This window comes from Salvelinus fontinalis, chromosome 1, assembly GCF_029448725.1.
Source record: "Salvelinus fontinalis isolate EN_2023a chromosome 1, ASM2944872v1, whole genome shotgun sequence".
Taxonomy (NCBI): Eukaryota; Metazoa; Chordata; class Actinopteri; order Salmoniformes; family Salmonidae; genus Salvelinus; species Salvelinus fontinalis.
Genome location: NC_074665.1, coordinates 74,134,340 through 74,155,899, shown reverse-complemented (window position 1 = coordinate 74,155,899; position 21,560 = coordinate 74,134,340). Strand labels below are relative to the sequence as shown.

The 21,560-nt window shown below is 42.4% G+C and overlaps 1 protein-coding gene across 1 annotated transcript in view; it reads right to left on the bottom strand.

The window, feature by feature from the left end:
* Positions 1–21,560, bottom strand: part of sh3bp1 (SH3-domain binding protein 1) — a 26,460-nt gene extending 4,900 nt beyond the window's left edge. Inside the window, exons 1-9 of the mRNA XM_055932910.1 lie at positions 21,303–21,560; positions 4,271–4,313; positions 2,431–2,535; positions 2,262–2,338; positions 2,060–2,171; positions 1,515–1,591; positions 1,118–1,205; positions 936–1,004; positions 734–824 (exon numbers count right to left, since the gene is read on the bottom strand). Coding sequence (XP_055788885.1) covers positions 734–824; positions 936–1,004; positions 1,118–1,205; positions 1,515–1,591; positions 2,060–2,171; positions 2,262–2,338; positions 2,431–2,535; positions 4,271–4,313; positions 21,303–21,349 — 709 coding nt within the window. The 5' untranslated portion in view covers positions 21,350–21,560. The remainder of the gene's footprint in view (positions 1–733; positions 825–935; positions 1,005–1,117; positions 1,206–1,514; positions 1,592–2,059; positions 2,172–2,261; positions 2,339–2,430; positions 2,536–4,270; positions 4,314–21,302) is intronic.

The window sequence follows — 21,560 nt, the reverse complement described above, 5'->3', positions numbered from 1 at the left end:
GTTCCCACATATGCTGAACACTTGTGGTGGCTTTTCCTTCACTCTGCGGTCCAACTCATCCCAAACTATCTCAATTGGGTTGAGGTCAGGTGATTGTGGAGGCCAGGTCATCTGATGCAGCACTCCATCACTCTCCTTCTTGGTCAAATAGCCCTTAAACAGCCTGGAGGTGTGTTTTGGGTCATTGTCCTGTTGAAAAACAAATGATAGTCCCACTAAACGAAACCAGATGGGATGGCGTATCACTGTAGAATGCCGTGGTCGCCATGCTGGTTAAGTGTGCCTTGAATTCTAAATAAATCACAGACAGTGTCACCAGCAAAGCACCCCCACGTCATCACACCTCCCCCTCCATGCTTCATGGATGGTGGGAACCACACATGCAGAGATCATCCTTTCACCTACTCTGCGTCTCACAAAGACACAGCGGTTGGAACCAAAAATATCACATTTGGACTCATCAGACCAAAGGACAGATTTCCACCAGTCTAATGTCCATTGCTCGTGTTTCTTGGCCCAAGCAAGTCTCTTATTATTGGTGTCCTTAGTAGTGGTTTCTTTGCAGACATTCCACCATGAAGGCCTGATTCACACAGTCTCTTCTGAACAGTTGATTTTGAGATGTGTCAGAACTCTGTGAAGCATTTATTTGGTGGAAAAACCCTGGAATGAGTAGGTGTCTCCAAACTTTTGACTGGTACTGTACATACATACATACATACACACTATTCACCTGTTTGATTGTGGCTTTCTTTTAGCTCAGTGATGTATTGTTCCAGGAAGTCATGGGAATTCTTATGATGTTCTGCTTGTAGTTCCAGCAGCTGAGAGGGCACAAACCAGGCACTTATCAAATCTAATTCCTAATAGCACATGATAATTAACAAAAGTAAAACACAACTTGAAAGAGAGGACGATTAGCGGGCCACACTCACACGAATGAAGTAGTTGGCATAGGCCTGTTCTTTAGTGGCAAAGTGATAGAGATCTGCAGAGTATTGGTCCTGTAGAGAATGAATAGCCAGACCAACAGTATGTATGTAAGAGGCTAAAACTACCGCATGAAACAACAAAGTGTCTTAAACAGTAACACGTAATAGGAGTGACCATCCAACACCTTGATGCTCTCCAGTTTCCTCCAGGCCTCCTCCACCTCTTCTTTCAGCCCGTCCTGCTTTGCCTGAGGGCCCGTACTGGCCTGGGACCTGAAGGGGCAAAGTCATTAATGATCAGAAGCCAGAAAGCAAACGAGAGGACACAATGGAGATCCTGATTAAAGGTAGTTATTATAGATGTATAAAGGAACTATGCACTGGATGTCTGGAACAGAGGAGGCTGGTGGGAGGAGCTATAGGAGGATTGGCTCAATGTAATGGCTGGAATGGAATAAATGGAACTGTGTTAACCACTACCTCCACTGGTCTGGAACATATAGGGTCTGTCACCTATCCGGTGTATGTGACAATAAAACATCTTAAAGGGGTAAATACAATCACACAGAATGTGTGACCCACTTGTTGAGTGCATTGTGCCAGTCCATTGTGAGTTTTGCAAACTGCTTCTTGTTTTTGAGAATCTCTGGAAGGTCTTCCTACAGATGGAAACAGAGTTAGTATTCATATGCTGAACAACTAATCAAATGGCTACCCAGACTATTGCATTTTTTTGTACTGCTGCTACTCGCTGTTTATTATCTATACTGTACATAGTCACTTTACCCCTACCTACATGTACAAATTACCTCAACTCGGTACCGGTACCCCCGCACATTGACTCGGTACCAGTACCCCCTGTATATAGCCTCGTTATTGTTATTTTATTGTTGCTCTTTTATTTTTTTACCTTATTTAGTAAGTATTTTTCTTAACTCTTATTTTTCTTAAAAACAACATTGTTGTTTAAGGGCTTGTAAGTAAGCATTTCACGGTAAGGTCTACACCTGTTGTATTCGGCGCATGTGACAAATAACATTTGATTTGATTTGATGTGATACTACATAATCACAAATTTTCATTTTCGTCCAAAGAGTCGGAAAGCCTCTTGCTCCTGCAGCCCTTACCTCACTGAGCTTATTGAGAGGCTCCAAAACTTCCTTCTCCAGCTTCAGCTCAAATTCAGCCAGCATTTTGGCCAGATGGTTCTCCATGAAGCAACACATCTCCAACACTTTCCTATCAGAGAGGAAATAGACTGATTGATTCATTGATTAATGTTTGACTGATAATTTGGATGATGAATAAATGGATGGCTACATAATGTACCTGATAGAAGAGTCTGCATCAAAGTCTTTAAAGCTCTCAGCCATGCTAACAGAGAGCAGCATGAGAGGGAGTTTTTTCTGGAGAGAGACATAGTTTTGTATTGATAATCATAACAGATGCAAGTCAAGTCAAGGGGAAGGGATGAAAGGTGAAAAAGAGGAGACGTTACCATTCGTCTCTCTGTGTCCAGCCCGAGTTGACTCTGCAGACAGCCAAGCAGCTTCTTGTGAATAACCTGCGCTGCCTTCTTGGCTGGCTCCACCCGCTGCTCCACCTTAGACCAATGAAAATGACAGATATAGAGTGTGTCTTATGTTCACAGTGTGAGCTAGGTCCCAAATGTATTCACCCTTCACGTAGTGAACTGAGCGACTGCTATCCCCCTTTATAATCTGCCTTAACGCACCATAACCAAATCCTCTATCCTCCTCTATCCTCCTTTATAATCAGCCTTAACTCACCATAACCAAATCCTCTATCCTCCTCTATCCTCCTTTATAATCTGCCTTAACTCACCATAACCAAATCCTCTATCCTCCTCTATCCTCCTTTATAATCAGCCTTAACTCACCATAACCAGATCCTCTATCCTCCTTTATAATCAGCCTTAACTCACCAGAACCAGATCCTCTATCCCCTTTATAATCAGCCTTAACTCACCATAACAATATCTTATATCCTCATTTATAATCAGCCTTAACTCACCATAACAATATCTTATATCCTCATTTATAATCAGCCTTAACTCACCATAACAATATCTTATATCCTCATTTATAATCAGCCTTAACTCACCATAACAATATCTTATATCCTCATTTATAATCAGCCTTAACTCACCATAGCAATATCTTATATCCTCATTTATAATCAGCCTTAACTCACCATAGCAATATCTTATATCCTCATTTATAATCAGCCTTAACTCACCATAGCAATATCTTATATCCTCCTTTATAATCAGCCTTAACTCACCATAACAAGATCCTCTATCCCCCTTTATAATCAGCCTTAACGCACCATAACAGGATCCTCTATCCCCCTTTATAATCAGCCTTAACTCACCATACCAATATCTTATATCCTCCTTTATAATCAGCCTTAACGCACCATAACAGGATCCTCTATGCCCCTTTATAATCAGCCTTAACGCACCATAACCTGATCCTCTATGCCCCTTTATAATCAGCCTTAACACCCCATAACCTGATCCTCTATGCCCCTTTATAATCAGCCTTAACGTACCATAACGAGATCCTCTATCCCCCTTTATAATCAGCCTTAACGTACAATAACCAGATGCTCTATCCCCCTTTATAATCAGATTTAACTCACCATAGCAATATCTTATATCCTCCTTTATAATCAGCCTTAACTCACCATAACCAGATGCTCTATCCCCCTTTATAATCAGCCTTAACTCACCATAGCAATATCTTATATCCTCCTTTATAATCAGCCTTAACTCACCATAACCAGATCCTCTATCCTCTTTATTATCAGCCTTAACGTACCATAACAAGATCCTCTATTCCCCTTTATAATCAGCCTTAACGTACCATAACAAGATCCTCTATCCCCCTTTATAATCAGCCTTAACGTACCATAACAAGATCCTCTATCCCCCTTTATAATCAGCCTTAACACACCATAACCTGATCCTCTATGCCCCTTTATAATCAGCCTTAACACACCATAACCTGATCCTCTATGCCCCTTTATAATCAGCCTTAACACACCATAACCTGATCCTCTATGCCCCTTTATAATCAGCCTTAACGTACCATAACAAGATCCTCTATCACCCTTTATAATCAGCCTTAACACACCATAACCTGATCCTCTATGCCCCTTTATAATCAGCCTTAACACACCATAACCAGATGCTCTATCCCCCTTTATAATCAGATTTAACTCACCATAACAAGATCCTCTATCACCCTTTATAATCAGCCTTAACGTACCATAACCAGATGCTCTATCCCCCTTCATAACCAGCCTTAACTCACCATAACCAGATCCTCTGTGAGAAGGTTAGTGGCATCCTGTGATCTGTTGATAAGAATTGAAAAGGCTTTCAGGCCGTTTTTGTTTTGCAGTGTGTTGCAGTATGTGCATTTATTATGGATCCCCATTAGTTCAGCAGCCACTCTTCTTGGGGTCCAGCAAAGTGCAGCTCTATGGGAGATTAGTACACATGTAGCTCTTCCACTGTCAGTCAGATGAGATCAACATCCTAAAGTTAGAGATTGGAGGCTACTGCTGTGGTCTGCTGTGGTTTAGATAGGAAGCAGGCCAGATAGGGGGGGGGGGGGGGGGGGGGGTGGAGGGGAAGTTGGCTGATAAGGGCTACTGCTCACGCCAGGGCCCTCCCCCTCACCCTACTGTACCAGCAACTGAATTATGCTTGGAGTGCCCCTGTAGTACCCCCTCATGTGCATTTTACTAGTAGGCCTTTGATCTCATGAGTCTTCTCAAGTACCCACCTGTGGATAGGTCAAGTACCCCCAGGGGTCCTAGTACCCATGGTTTAGAACCACTGCCCTAACCCACTGTTTTAGGTTATTTACAGGTGAAGATGGAGAGACAGAGAGTGAGTGAGAGAGACAGGCAGAGAGAGAGAGATTAATTTGTATTGTTTATTTAACTTTGTTTATTATCTACTTCACTTGCTTTGGCAATGTTAACATATGTTTCCCATGCCAATGAAGCCCTTGAATTGAATTGAGATAGAAAGACCGAGGCCGAGAGAGAGAGAGAGAGAGAGAGAGATACAAATATTAGAATCAGCTATTAAAGACTACCAGAACCCACTGGATTCTCCAATTACATTGAATGAACATCAAGACAAAATATAAACCCTCCAACCCAAAAAGGCCTGTGGTGTTGATGGTATACTCAATGAAAGGATAAAATATACAGACAACAAATTCCAATTGGCTATACTTAAACTCTTTAACATCATCCTTAGCTCTGGCATCTTCCCCAATATTTGGAACCAAGGACTGATCACCCCAATCCACAAAAAAGGAGACAAATTTTACCCCAATAACTACAGTGGGATATGCGTTAACAGAAACCTTGGGAAAATACTCTGCATTATCATTAACAACAGACTCGTACATTTCCTCAGTGAAAACAATGTACTGAGCAAATGTTAAATTGTCTATTAACCAAATTACTGTACGACAGACCACGTATTCAACCTACACACCCTAATTGACAAACAAAAAAACAAAACAAAGGCAAAGCCTTTTCAAGCTTTGTTGATTTAAAAAAAGCCTTTGACTCAATTTGGCATGAGAGTCTGCTATACAAATTTATGGAAAGTGGTGTTGGGGAAAAAACCCAAGACATTATAAAATCCATGTACAACAACAAGTGTGCGGTTAAAATTGGCAAAAAACACACATTTCTTACCACAGGGCCGGGGGGTGAGACAGGGATGCAGCTTAAGCCCCACCCTCTTCAACATATATATCAACGAATTGGCGAGGGCACTAGAACATTCTGCAGCACCCGGCCTCACCCTACTAGAATCTGAAGTCAAATGTCTACTGTTTGCTGATGATCTGGTGCTTCTGTCACCAACCAAGGAAGGTCTACAGCAGTACCTAGATCTTCTGCACAGATTCAGCCAGACCTGGGCCCTGACAGTAAATCTCAGTAAGACAAAAATAATGGTGTTCCAAAAAAGGTCCAGTCGCCAGGACCACAAATACAAATTCCATCTAGACCCCATTGCCCTAGAGCAGGGGTTCCCAAACTGGGGTACACGTACCAATGCTGTCGGGGGTACGCCAAATAAAAATGTGATTCACATATTTTATATTTATATATATTTTTTTTTTTATTATTCACGTTTTTAAACAGTACATTTATATTTTCCAACGGGGCTATACATTTGGGTGAGTTTTTCTTTTCACCTGAGTAGCCTCGTTTCACTGCCAAAAATTAAATTAAATCATCTACTGTTCAGCAAAATAACAACACATTGTCAAATACAGGTAGCCTCGTCAAATAATTAACATCCAATCACATTAACCGTTTCTCTGTCACAGGAAACCTTCCCTCTTGCGCAGACATTTAGAAATGAAACATGACAATTTGAAAAATAAGCCACAGGAGTTTTTTGAGCGAGAATAAAGACAACTTTCGAGTAGTAAGACATGTATAAAAGCAACAGATACCATTAATAAGCAGGGGCTAGAACTTTCTTATATGGTGAGCTACCGAGTGTCTAGGACAGGCAAGCCTCATACTATTGTGGAGGACTTAATTAATTCCTCCTGCTGCTGCAGATATGGCTGGGACAATGCTGAGGAAAATGACAAATAAAACTATACTGACAATGCCTTCATCAAACAACACTGTTTCTCGACGCATCAGTGACATGGCAGGAGCTGTTTTGAAACAATTACTGCGTTGCGTACAAGCCAGTGAATTCTAAGCGTTACAGCTGGATGAGTCAACATGCGTGGCGGGCCTGGCACAGCTCCTGGTATATGTCCGTTACGTTTCTGGGTGGTCAATTAAGGAAGACATCCTCTTCTGCAAACCACTGGAAACCAGGAGAACATGGGAGGATATTTTTTTAAGTACTGGACACATTTGTGACATCAAATGGACTTTGGTGGTCAAGATGTGTTGGCATCTGTACTGATGGTGCAAAAGCCATAACAGGGAGACATAGTGGAGTGGAGCAGTTGCTCATAGTGGAGCAGTTGCTCCCGATGCCACTTGGGTACACTGCAGCAACTACGAGAGGCTCTTGCTGCCAAGGGAATGAATGACAGCTTGAAAGATGTTTTGGACATTACAGTGAAAATGGGTAATTTTGTTGAAGCAAGGCCCCTGAACTCTTGTGTATTTTCTGCATTATGCAATGATATGGACAGCGACCATGTAGAGCTTTTATCAAGGGGAAAAGTATTGATCTTTTTTTTAAATTCAAATTAAATTAAAGTTTTCTTAACTTGTCTGACCGCTTGCATGATGGCGAGTTTCTCACACGACTGGCCTATCTGGGTGATGTTTTTTCTCACCTGAATGATCTGAATCTAGGATTACCGTGACTCTCCGCAACTATATTCAACGTGCGGGACAAAATTGAGGCTATGATTAAGACGTTGGAGCTCTTCTCTGTCTGCATTACCAAGGACAACACACAGGTCTTTCCATCATTTTATGAATTGTTTGTGTGCAAATGAACTCAAGCTTACGGACAATGTCAAATGTGATATAGCGAAGCACCTGAGTGTGTTGGGTGCGCAATTATGCAGGTACTTTCCTGAAACGGATGACACAAACAACTGGATTCGTTATCCCTTTCATGCCCTGCCTCCAGTCCACTTACCGATATCTGAACAAGAGATCCTCATCGAAATTGCAACAAGAGGTTCTGTGAAAATGGAATTTACTCAGAAGCCACTGCTAGAGTTTCTTGCCTTGGCAAATTGTGCTGTTAAGACACTGATGCCCTTTGCAACCACATACCCCTGTGAGAGTGGATTCTCGGCCCTCACTAGCAGGAAAACTAAATACAGGCACAGACTGTGTGGAAAATGATTTAAGACTGAGACTCTCCAATACAACCCAACATTGCAGAGTTATGTGCATCCTTTTAAGCACACCCTTCTCATTAACCTGGGGTGAGTTATTCACAATTGTTTATGAACAAATAAGGTCATATGTAAGATGACTAAATAAAGAGCAAAATTATTATTTGTGCCCTGGTCCTATAAGAGCTCTTTGTCACTTCCCACGATCTGGGTTGTGACAAAAACTCACACGCATTCTTATGTTTAATAAATGTATTGTATAGTGTGTGTGAGGCAGGCTTACAATGATGGCAAAAAACAACATTTGAGAGTGCGCTGACTCTGGTGCTAGAGGGGGTACGCAGTTGGAGATTGAACGTTTGAAGGGGTACGGAACTATAAAAAGTTTGGGAACCACTGCCCTAGAGCAAACAAATGCAGAATTCCGCAGAGAGAGAGAGAGACAGAGAGAGAGAGAGAGAGAGAGACAGAGAGAGAGTTTGAGTTTTTATAAAACCTTTATTTTCTACTCAATTGTTAACATAAATAATGACACACTGCCTTTTCAGAAATGAAACAATAAATGTAATTCCTACTCAAAATAAATAAAATAAAAATACAAAAGAACATATACATTCAACTTATTTCCTCAACAAAAAATAATTCCCCCTCCTCTACAAAACAAAGCGCTCCTTCATATGCCCACTTCTCCTCAAATAATGGGAGATCTTTTACAGCTGAGAAGAACTCAAAATCCACTTTTATTCTTGCTTTCACTAATCCTTTAAAAACACATCTTATATCCTTCTCATATCCCGTGTCTATCTTATGTTTCCTACTCAAAAAAATTGACATCTTAGCTTGTCCCAAAATAAAATTTAACAGTTGACATTTTCTTTTCTGTTGCTTACTATATTGAAACCCCAAAATAAAAACATTGTTATTGAAAATCTCACCTACAGCTCTAAACAAAGATTCCAGTATTTCCAATAGAGGTTTTATCCTCTCACACTCCATAAAACAGTGAAAAATGGTTTCTCTTATATTACAAAAAGGACATCCATCTCTAACATCTGAGTTAATGACAGATACAAAAGCATTAACTGCAATAATGCCATGTAAAACCCTCCATTGCATATCACCAGTACCCTTTTGTAACGGTGGTTTGTACAGTGCTCTCCATGCTGGCTTTACCTTGTCATCAATTCCCAATTTTACCCTCCATGGAGTGTCTTTTCTATTTTTCAATTTATCTTTATTTAACACCTTGACACACCCCCTATACAAGTCCTTCCCATTCACCTCATCCAAACCCACCTCCTCCAACCCTCTCAAATCCAACAATAAACCCTTTCTCTCTGACTCTGGGATATTTGGTGTAATCCCTAGTCTTGGAAATGCGACGTCTTCATCTTGTACCTTCTTCTCGTGGCTATTAAGCATTCCCCACTCTTCCTCTGACAGAGCCTTCCTGCAGCTTCCCAGCATTTGTTCGACAATGCTTTCCGACCTCACCCCCAAATGTTCAGCCAACCGTCTTCCATCCATTAAGGCGGGCCCAGCCATGGCCATTAACTGTTTTAAGGTGATGATTTTGCCCTTCACCAAAATCTTGGAGAAATGTGGAACAGCTGCAGTTGTACAATCCAGTCTTGCCCCATACACCAGAGGTTCCTCCAACAACCAATGCACTGACTCCGCTGAAGTTCGTCTGGACACCTTCATTATGCTCCACACTCTGAGAAGACCTCTGTAAAACGGAGGTACTCCCTCCCTAGAAATCTGTCTACTATCAACCAGAAAAAAAGCCTTCTTTAATCCTAATCCTCCAACCCTCTTTAATACAAGACCTGCCACCCCTCTCCACACCACCTTTTCCGGTCCATAAAGCAGCCTTTGAATAAACTGAAACCGGAAAGCAGCAGCTCTACTAGCAAGATATACAAGACCTTGTCCCCCCTCCTCTTTTGATAAATATAAAACACTTTGTGGAACCCAATGATATTTATCCCAAAAGAAATCCACAATAATTGCCTGTATCTTAGCCAGAAGGCCAGATGGTGGTTCTAAAACTGACAACCGATGCCACAGTGCAGAGGCAAGCACATTATTAACTATAATAGTGCGCCCCCTATATGACATACGAGATAATAACCAACGCCATCTCCTCATCCTCCCTTCCACCATTTCAACCACCCCACTCCAATTTTTTTCCATAGTCCCCTCATCTCCTAGGTACACTCCAAGATACTTAAAACCTCCCTTACACCATTCTAGCCCCCCTGGCAAAGCCATGATCCCTCCAGCCCATTTTCCAATCTGTAAAGCACAACTCTTTTCCCAATTTACCTTTGCAGAGGATATTCCCCTAAAACGATCAACCATTATACTCAAACTATCCACCTCCGCTTGATTTTTCACTAACACAACTACATCATCAGCATAGGCTGATAGACGAATAGGAGGAATATCCTCTGAAAGGTACACCCCTTCAATGCGACTTCTAATGCTATTTAGTAGTGGCTCTATAGCAATGGCATACAACATCCCTAACAAAGAACATCCCTGCCTAATACCTCTACACACTTTAAAAGGAGCACTCAAACCACCGTTAACTTTCAATACACTTTCAATGTCACCATATATCACCTTTATCATGGCAATAAAACCCGAGCTGAACCCAAACGCCTCAAGCGTGTGCCATAAATATTTATGTTCAACTCGGTCAAATGCCTTTTCCTGATCAATTGAAATTAGACCAGCATCCAACCCAATAGCCTTAGAGACGTCCAAAAAATCACGAATCAGAGAAATGTTATCCCCTATCTGCCTGCCAGGAACACAGTAGGACTGGTCCGTATGTATGATTTGCCCCATCACCTCCCTCAGCCTGTTGGACAAAGCCTTTGACAATATCTTATAATCAGTGCACAATAAAGCCACCGGCCTCCAGTTCTTCACCTCCCTAGGGTCACCCTTTTTGGGCAATTGGGTGAGGACAGCCCTTCTGCAGCTTATTGGTAGTAACTCTCCGGTTAAACTATCATTAACTACTTCTAGCCAATCCTCTCCCAACATAGCCCAAAAAGACTTAAAAAAGTCAACGGGAAGCCCATCAATGCCTGGTGCCCTTCCATTTTCCATGCCTTTTAATGCAGTGTATAACTCCTGCAAAGACAATGGTTGCTCCAGCTCAACCTGCGCTTCTGCAGCCACCTTTGGGAGCCCATCAAAGAACTGTTGTGTCACTGTTTTATCCTCTTTGTACTCACACTTATAGAGCTCAGCATAGAACTCTACTGCCCTCTTTCTAATTTCACTCGGGCTAGTGAGCTCTTGTCCAACAGCTGATTTGAGACAATGAATAATTTTTCTTTGTCCATTCTTTTTCTCTAAACCAAAGAAAAACTTGGACGAGGCATCCATTTCAGATATTCCCTGAAACTTACTTCTCACCAATGCCCCCTGTGCTCTGATACCCAGCAGGTCTGCCAATGCAGCTTTTCTCCTCTTGAGGGCCTGAGTATGGCCTCGATCTCCTGTGGTCTCAACCAACGTCATGAGTTCCACTATTTCAAACTCTAAGGCTTTCATTGATCTGGTGATATCCTTGGTGACATTCCTCGTGTATTGATTACAGAATTGTTGAATCTGGATTTTCCCTATATCCCACCACTGTTGAAGTGATACAAAACTAGCCTTTTGAGACCTCCACCTCTCCCACAAAAAACTGAAACATTTCCTGAAGTGAGCATCACTCAATAAAGTTATATTAAAATGCCAGTATGCACTTTTGGGTTTTACATCATTAATGAACACCACCTCTGTTTTTAAACAATGATCCGAAAATCCCACTGGGGTTATCACACTTGATTTACAAACCTGAGATTGATGCTCAAAACAATAAAACCTATCTAACCTGGCCATAGAGATGGTGTTCTCTCTCACATGCGCCCAGGTGTACTGCCTTGTGCCTCCATGTTGACTCCGCCAAATATCACACAGTTCATGTGTTACAATGAGGCGTTTTAAAAAGGTCCTTGAGGCTATATGAGGTTCTTGGTGATTTCTATCTAAATCGCTGACTGTGCAGTTGAAATCCCCAGATATAAATAAATAATCCTCTTTATTACATTTCTCAATGGTATTTGATAATGTCTCTAAAAAACATACCCTCTCAACTGTCACCACTGGGGCATATACATTTATCAGACACATATTGATGTTTTCATACCTTGCTCTGACTTTTAATAACCTCCCCTCAACTATCTCCTCAACCTCATAAGACAAAGGCAAAAACCCTTTTGAGAACAAAATAGCCACACCCCCACTTTTTGAGTTTTTATGACTACACACCACTGTCCCCCCCCCCACTCCTGTTGCCACATAACTTCATTTTCCAAATTACTATGCGTTTCTTGTAGAAAAATTATGTCACTTCCCTTTCCCCTAATTAACTCATACACCATGGCTCTTTTTTTACCATCTCTTCCCCCATTTACGTTTAAAGAAGAAATCTTAAAACTGCTCATGGATGAAAAAAATATACAGAGGATGATACAGCCACCCCATCTCTTTACAGAGTTAAAACTGCAACTAAACTCTTTCATTTTCTTTCGAATTTACATCACTTATCACTCTCGTGACCACTTTCTTGAGTCTAGCAATTTCAGGGCTTTTCAATCCTCCTCCTGTAATTTTTGACATCAGAAACTTTGCTGATTCAATAAACAATTCACTTTCAGGGAAAAAATCAATTACATTGTAATCATGCATATATTTCTTCCCTTTTGTCACCTTCAGAAATTGACGTATCTTCTCAATTCCATATCTCCCTTCCACCCCATTTGTCTCGCTATATTGTTGTGACGCGTCAGATGACTCACTCTCGCTATCCTCCCCAGAAGAAAACTCCACCATCTCTACCACTTGTTCATCTTCAACTGATTTATCACTCTCTACCTTTCTCTTAGAACTAGACCCTTCACCCCCCCTTACATTCTTCCTTTTACTCCTGGTATTTTGAAAACATCTGCTTCTTTTTCCGTTATTTCAACCTCCTCTTGCCCTCCAATTTCATTTTCCAGCACCACCTCAGCGACGGCAGTCGCAATCTCACCACCTGTTTCCCCTCCCTCTTTTTTCTGATCTACCACAATTTCCACCTTATCTACAATGTCTTCTTCTCCTACTTTTCCAACCACATCTGCCCACCTTCTCCCTTCCCCTGCACCCTTAGCTTTATCATCCCTTCGCGGTGGTGCGTTATTTGCACCAGCACTATAACTACTACCGGTCTCAGCGCGCTCATTCTCGGGACAACTGCGCACCAAATGCCCCTCTCTTCCACAACCAAAACATTTCATTAATTTAGTCGAAGCGTAAAATACATAATCAAATCCATCAATCTTAAAACTGAACGCTAAATTCAGTTCATCTACGTCCTTTTTTAAGATCATATGCACTTGCCTCCTATGAGACACGACATGTTTCAGCAACGGAGATTTGCATCCAAAAAGAACCTTCTTTATTGTAGATACGATTTGACCATGACGAGATAACTCTCGCTCCAACACTTCATCTCTAACAAAAGGTGGCACGTTAGAAAGTATCACTTTTTTCGCCGGATTCATAGGCGGAAATACCTGCGTCTGTGTCTCCCGCAACACCACACCCGTCTCAACTATTTTATTCACCTTTTCAATAGAATCTAAGAAGATCACTACAGCGCTTTTCATCCTTGAGGCTGATTTGATGCTATCATACCCAATGATAGCACCCACAGCCAGACTACATTCTTCTACTGAACACCCGGCCGCGGCTGGAATCTTCACTCCATGCCTCAGACTAAGTTTTTCATACTCCAAACTTCCACGAGTGGCCATTTCAACCAGCCCCACCCGCTGGTTGTGCCCTCGCGACAAAAAAAAACAACCTCAAACTATCCCACCACCCCTATACTTTCTTAGTAATATTTAGAAAAAATACCCTTAAACCAACTAAACTAATCAATATATATATATTTACATACCAAAACCCAATAGAGTGAAAAGAAATCCAGTCGCTCTCACAATCACTCCTGCTTGACGACTCACTCCCAGCATGCACTCCGAAGAGAGAGAGAGAGAGAGAGAGAGAGAGAGAGAGAAAGAGAGAGAGAGAGAAAGAGAGACAGAGAGAGAAAGAGAGACAGAGAGAGAGAGAGAGACAGAGAGAGAGAGAGAGACAGAGAGAGAGAGAGACAGAGAGAGAGACAGAGAGAGAGAGAGAGAGAAAGTTGATTTGTGCGCTTTACAATGCTTCAATTATACAGTACAGTCAAAAGTTTGGACACGCCTACTCATTCAAGGGTTTTTCTTTATTTTTACTATTTTCTACATTGTAGAATAATAGTGAAGACATCAAATCTATGAAATAACACATATGGAATCATGTAGTAACCAAAATATATATTTTACATTTTAGATTCTTCAAAGTAGCCTTGATGACAGCTTTGGAATGCTTTTCCAACAGTCCTAAAGGAGTTCCCACATATGCTAAGTACTTGTTGGCTGCTTTTCCGTCACTCTGCGTTCCAACTCATCCCAAACCATCTCAATTGGGTTGAGGTTGGGTGATTGTACATTTACATTTACATTTAAGTCATTTAGCAGACGCTCTTATCCAGAGCGACTTACAAATTGGTGCGTTCACCTTATTTTTTTATTTTTTTATTTTTTTATTTTACCAGGTAAGTTGACTGAGAACACGTTCTCATTTGCAGCAACGACCTGGGGAATAGTTACAGGGGAGAGGAGGGGGATGAATGAGCCAATTGTAAACTGGGGATTATTAGGTGACCATGATGGTTTGAGGGCCAGATTGGGAATTTAGCCAGGACACCGGGGTTAACACCCCTACTCTTACGATAAGTGCCATGGGATCTTTAATGACCTCAGAGAGTCAGGACACCCGTTTAACGTCCCATCCGAAAGACAGCACCCTACACGGGGCAGTGTCCCCAATCACTGCCCTGGGGCATTGGGATATTTTTTTTTTTAGACCAGAGGAAAGAGTGCCTCCTACTGGCCCTCCAACACCACTTCCAGCAGCATCTGGTCTCCCATCCAGGGACTGACCAGGACCAACCCTGCTTAGCTTCAGAAGCAAGCCAGCAGTGGTATGCAGGGTGGTATGCTGCTGGCTTATGAGGTCAGGTCATCTGATGCAGCACTCCATCATTCTCCTTCTTGGTCATATAGCCCTTACACAGCCTGGAGGTGTGTTTTGGGTCATTGTCCTGTTGAAAAACAAAATGATAGTCCCACTAAGCGTAAACCAGATGGGATGGTGTATAGCTGCAGAATGCTGTGGTAGCCATGCTGGTTAAGTGTGCCTTGAATTCTAAATAAATCACTGACAGTGTCACTAGCAAAGCTCCCACCATGTCATCACACCTCCTCCCCGCTTCACTGCGGGAACCACACATGCAGAGATCATCCGTTCACCTACTCTGCGTCTCACAAAGACACGGCTATTGGAACCAAAAATCTAAAATTTGGACTAATCAGACCAAAGGACAGATTTCCACCGGTCTAATGTCCATTACTCATGTTATTATTGGTGTCCTTTAGTAGTGGTTTATTTGCAGTGATTTGACCATGTAGGCCTGATTGACGCAGTCTCCTCTGAACAGTTGATGTTGAGATGTGTCTGTCACATTTATTTGGGCTGCAATTTCTGAGGCTGGTAACTCTAATGAACTTATCCTCTGCAGCAGAGGTAACTCTGGGTCTTCCTTTCCTGTGGAGGTCCTCATGAGCGCCAAAAACATCATAGAGCTTGATGATTTTTGCAACTGCACTTGAAGAAACTTTCAAGTGTGTGCAAAGCTGTCATCAGGGCAAAGGGTAGCTACGTTGAAGAATCTCAAATACAGTATAAAACATATTTATTTGTTTAACACTCTTTTGGTTACTACATGATTCCATATGTGTTACTTCATAGTTTTGATGTCTTCACTATTATTCTACAATTAAGAAAATAGTAAAAATAAAGAAAAACCCTTGAATGAGTGGGTGTGTCCAAACTTTTAACTGGTACTGTATGTCAGGCTTTTCTCAGTTTTAGTTTAGAATTTGTATCATGTTAAATATTAGCCGCTATCGGGATCTACGTCAGTAATACCCACATACATTTATAACTGTCACTTTAGTGTTAGTTTTCTTCAATTTGTATCCCACATTTTGCATAATTCCATTCCATTCCGTTTACTTTTCTGTCTTCCGTCACGGCCTTGTAAATTGTTCCTGGGGTCGCTAGCATTAGTGGATTGTCACGCCCTGACCATAGCGAGCACTTGGATTTTCTATAGTGGTTTAGGTCAGGGTGTGACTAGGGGGGTGTTCTAGAATGTGTATTTCTATGTTGGTGGTTTTGTATGGTTCCCAATTAGAGGCAGCTGGTAATCGTTGCCTCTAATTGGAGATCATATTTAGAAAGCCCTATCTCCCACCTGCTTTGTGGGATATTGTTTGTGTTAGCGTGTTTGGGCACTACGACGTCACGTTCTTTGTCAGTTTTGTTGTTTTTGTTTCTAGTTTCACTTTGTATTAAAAAGATGTGGAACTCAATGCACGCTGCGCCTTGGTCTGCTCATTTTGAAGTTCGTGACAGGATAATATTAGGCTAACTTTGTGCAATAATTTGGGACCTGTAGCCTATTTGAATAATTATGGAACTCAGACTACACGTAGCAGTTTAAACCCGGAGCCTGGCGCATGGTTCACAATGACTGGACCGTTGTCATACTGGACCGTTGCCATGATTAGTGAGGATTAGGGTAGATTTGTAGGACTATTGTTCAACCACTGTATTTTTCATCCATCAATTTATTTAGTGCGTAAAGGCTCTCCAACCCTGTTTCTTGTGAGTCATACATACTTTCCTAACCCTAAAATGTGCAGAAATAATCTACAAGATCAGAATTATTTTAATCAGTTGGTGCTGAAACAGGGAAGAATATATTTAATTGGCTTCCTGCATTGATCCCTATATTCTGAACCCGTTCTCGCCATGTATTCTAGTGAGTCTATCGACAAAATTATAAGTAAAGGTACACCTTATTTAAAGGGATGGCTGAAGATAAATGTACGGAAAACTCTATTGAATGAAAACTCCATGAGAAAATCTGTTGGCCAGCAAGTGGGAGTGTTTTTATCTATTTTATTAAATGAATTCAGCCCACGCAGGGGAACCACGCCTGCAAAGCCCGTTATGCGCCTGCAGAAGGTGCATTTCAAATCAAATCAAATCAAATCAAATTTTATTAGTCACATACACATGGTTAGCAGATGTTAATGCGAGTGTAGCGAAATGCTTGTGCTTCTAGTTCCGACAATGCAGTAATAACAACAAGTAATCTAACCTAACAATTCCACAACTACTACCTTATACACGCAAGTGTAAAGGGATAAAGAATATGTACATAAAGATATATGAATGAGTGATGGTACAGAACGGCATAGGCAAGATGCAGTAGATGGTATAGAGTACGGTATATACATATGAGATGGGTACTGTAGGGTATGTAAACATAAAGTGGCATAGTTTAAAGTGGCTAGTGGTACATGTATTACATAAAGATGGCAAGATGCAGTAGATGATATAGAGTACAGTATATACATTTACATATGAGATGAGTAATGTAGGGTGTAAACATTATATAATGTAAACATTATATTAAGTGGCATTGTTTAAAGTGGCTAGTGTTACATTTTTACATAATTTCCATCAATTCCCATTTTTAAAGTGGCTGGAGTTGAGTCAGTATGTTGGCAGCGGCCGCTAAATGTTAGTGGTGGCTGTTTAACAGTCTGATGGCCTTGAGATAGAAGCTGTTTTTCAGTCTCTCGGTCCCTGCTTTGATGCACCTGTACTGACCTCGCCTTCTGGATGATAGCGGGGTGAACAGGCAGTGGCTTGGGTGGTTGTTGTCCTTGATGATCTTTATGGCCTTCCTGTGACATCGGGTGGTGTAGGTGTCCTGGAGGGCAGGTAGTTTGCCCCCGGTGATGCGTTCTGCAGACCTCACTACCCTCTGGAGAGCCTTACGGTTGTGGGCGGAGCAGTTGCCGTACCAGGCGGTGATACAGCCCGACAGGATGCTCTCGATTGTGCATCTGTAGACGTTTGTGAGTGCTTTTGGTGACAAGCCGAATTTCTTCAGCCTCCTGAGGTTGAAGAGGCGCTGCTGCGCCTTCTTCACAACGCTGTCTGTGTGGGTGGACCAATTCAGTTTGTCCGTGATGTGTACACCGAGGAACTTAAAACTTTCCACCTTCTCCACTACTGACCCGTCGATGTGGATAGGGGGGTGCTCCCTCTGCTGTTTCCTGAAGTCCACAATCATCTCCTTTGTTTTGTTGACGTTGAGTGTGAGGTTATTTTCCTGACACCACACTCCGAGGGCCCTCACCTCCTCCCTGTAGGCCGTCTCGTCGTTGTTGGTAATCAAGACTACCACTGTAGTGTCATCCGCAAACTTGATGATTGAGTTGGAGGCGTGCATGGCCACGCAGTCGTGGGTGAACAGGGAGTACAGGAGAGGGCTCAGAACGCACCCTTGTGGGGCCCCAGTGTTGAGGATCAGCGGGGTGGAGATGTTGTTACCTACCCTCACCACCTGGGGGCGGCCCGTCAGGAAGTCCAGGACCCAGTTGCACAGGGCGGGGTCGAGACCCAGGGTCTCGAGCCTGATGACGAGTTTGGAGGGTACTATGGTGTTAAATGCTGAGCTGTAGTCGATGAACAGCATTCTCACATAGGTATTCCTCTTGTCCAGATGGGTTAGGGCAGTGTGCAGTGTGGTTGCGATTGCGTCGTCTGTGGACCTATTGGGTCGGTAAGCAAATTGGAGTGGGTCTAGGGTGTCCGGTAGGGTGGAGGTGATATGGTCCTTGACTAGTCTCTCAAAGCACTTCATGATGACGGAAGTGAGTGCTACGGGGCGGTAGTCGTTTAGCTCAGTTACCTTAGCTTTCTTGGGAACAGGAACAATGGTGGCCCTCTTGAAGCATGTGGGAACAGCAGACTGGGATAAGGATTGATTGAATATGTCCGTAAACACACCAGCCAGCTGGTCTGCGCATGCTCTGAGGACGCAGCTGGGAATGCCGTCTGGGCCTGCAGCCTTGCGAGGGTTAACACGTTTAAATGTTTTACTCACCTCGGCTGCAGTGAAGGAGAGCCCGCAGGTTTTGGTAGCGGGCCGTGTCAGTGGCACTGTATTGTCCTCAAAGCGGGCAAAAAAGTTATTTAGCCTGTCTGGGAGCAAGACATCCTGGTCCGCGACGGGGCTGGTTTTCTTTTTGTAATCCGTGATAGACTGTAGACCCTGCCACATACCTCTTGTGTCTGAGCTGTTGAACTGCGACTCTATTTTGTCTCTGTACTGGGACTTAGCCTGTTTGATAGCCTTGCGGAGAGAATAGCTACACTGTGTGTATTCGGTCATGTTTCCGGTCACCTTGCCCTGGTTAAAAGCAGTGGTTCGCGCTTTCAGTTTCACGCGAATGCTGCCGTCAATCCACGGTTTCTGGTTTGGGAATGTTTTAATCGTTGCTGTGGGTACGACATCGTCAATGCACTTCCTAATGAACTCGCTCACCGAATCAGCATATTCTTCAATGTTGTTGTTGGACGCAATGCGGAACATATTCCAATCCGCGTGATCGAAGCAGTCTTGAATCTCAATACCAAATACTGAGAAGTGCATAGGAAAGGCATACATTTCCTAAGTCTGAATCGGGCTCATAGAGAGCAGTGTGATTGATAGCAGTGAAACAGCTGCAGTGTAGCTTTGAACCCCAACCCAGGTCACAGCTAGGTCACATGATTAGCACCTTGTCACGCCCTGACCATAGAGAGCCTTGCTATTCTCTCTTTTGGTTAGGTCGGGGTGTGACTAGGGGGGGTGTTCCTATCTAGGTTAATATTTTCTATGTTGGCCTGATATGGTTCCCAATCAGAGGCAGCTGTTTATAGTTGTCTCTGATTGGGGATCATATTTAGACAGCCATTTCACCACTGGTTTTTGTGGGATCTTGTTTTTGTGTAGATGCGTGGGAGCACTGCATTTACTGCACGGTTCGTTTGCTGTTTTTGTGAGTTTCATCATAAACATGTGGAACTCTACGTACGCTGCGCCTTGGTCCGAGTATGATTACCACGACGATCGGGACACACCTAAACATGTGAATTTGTGTCTTTTGATTGAAATCTATAACAGGAGATATTCCCACCATCTTTGTGAAAGTACCTATGACATCAAGAGGAAGTTCCCTCTTTTGTGTCACTCACTCACATTTCAACTTTCCTGTTACAACACCAGATGGACACTTTACATTTTTTCTAGAATATCTGGAGTATTTCTACATTCAAGCATTTTCCAACAGTTTTTTATTTTCTTCAACGAAACAAAAGTTCATAGGTGTCTGCCTGTGTGCGTGTCTTGATAGTTACGGTTACAGTCAGTCAGATGAGTGTAGGTAGCTGCTCATCTAAAGTGGCTCTCTACTGGTGCAGCCACCCTGTTAGTTAGCAGGGCTTGTCAATATTCTGAAAACACGTCAATGGAAGAGGCCTGCAAACACACAGCTTCCATGGTCTGTGGCAACCTGCTGCAGACACCCTCAGCTCTCAGCCAGGATAGCGTGGGTATCAACAACCCAACGTGGGTGTCCAATGACATATTTCAGCTAATCTGCAGCATAATATACGACATACACATGTAGATTTGGCTTTTGTAAATGTCACATTACTAGGTCAGTCAGGGACACAGTTGACTTTTGAGATACATGGGATATCTTGTGGGCGGGGATGTGCTTTCAAGTTTTACACTTTAACCCATTATGTCACAGGCCACACACAAAGTAAAACATGATTTAAACACACTGCACTTGTCATCTCGCCCATGACACTATCTAAAACAACTGTTCATTGTTATGACTGATCTCTCACTCATCCAGACTAAACATTACAGTTATCCACTTTTCTCACCTGTCTGTCTGATTCCTAACATTGTTCTTCTTACTTTCATACTAAGGATGGCATGACAATAACAAACTCAGATTTTCTTCAGACACCAAAGATGCTCTGTCCTAAGCAGAACTCAGCTGACTCTTCTTAATAAACTCCTCACTCACCAAAAGCTTGTCTAAAGGTTTTCCCTTCAACACACAGGTGCTCACAGTGAAAATAAGACTAAAACTTAGAACCAGACTGGAGTTTAGATTGTCACAAAACTTGATACATGTAGCATTGGTTATAGAAGTACAGTAACTCATGATTGTATTCCCCATTTTATATTGTTAGCTCTATTTTTTTTTTCTAGTTATTTTCTGTAATAACTAGTGTAGTATGCTACTAAACTACTACAATCAACAGAAATAGGCTATTGTAGCATTTACAACCCCCCCCCCCCCCCCAAAAAAAGTCCAAAATGGCACATGAAAGTACTTACTTCCCCACAGATCCTAACTGCTTTAAGAGGTTGAATGATTTCAGCATTGTCGCACAGGAGTCAACCCTCCTCTTACAAACTATCCTTCTGTCTTGAACTCCAGCCAGGACTTCAGTCAGGTATCACCTTGTCAGTGGCTGTACTATTTCAAATAGCAAGCACCACTGCAAGTGCTTTTCTTCTGTGTGTGTTGTGAGTGTGCGGCTCTGTCATCCAGCAGTATTCGCTCTTGTTTCGGAAATGTGACTGTTCAACCGC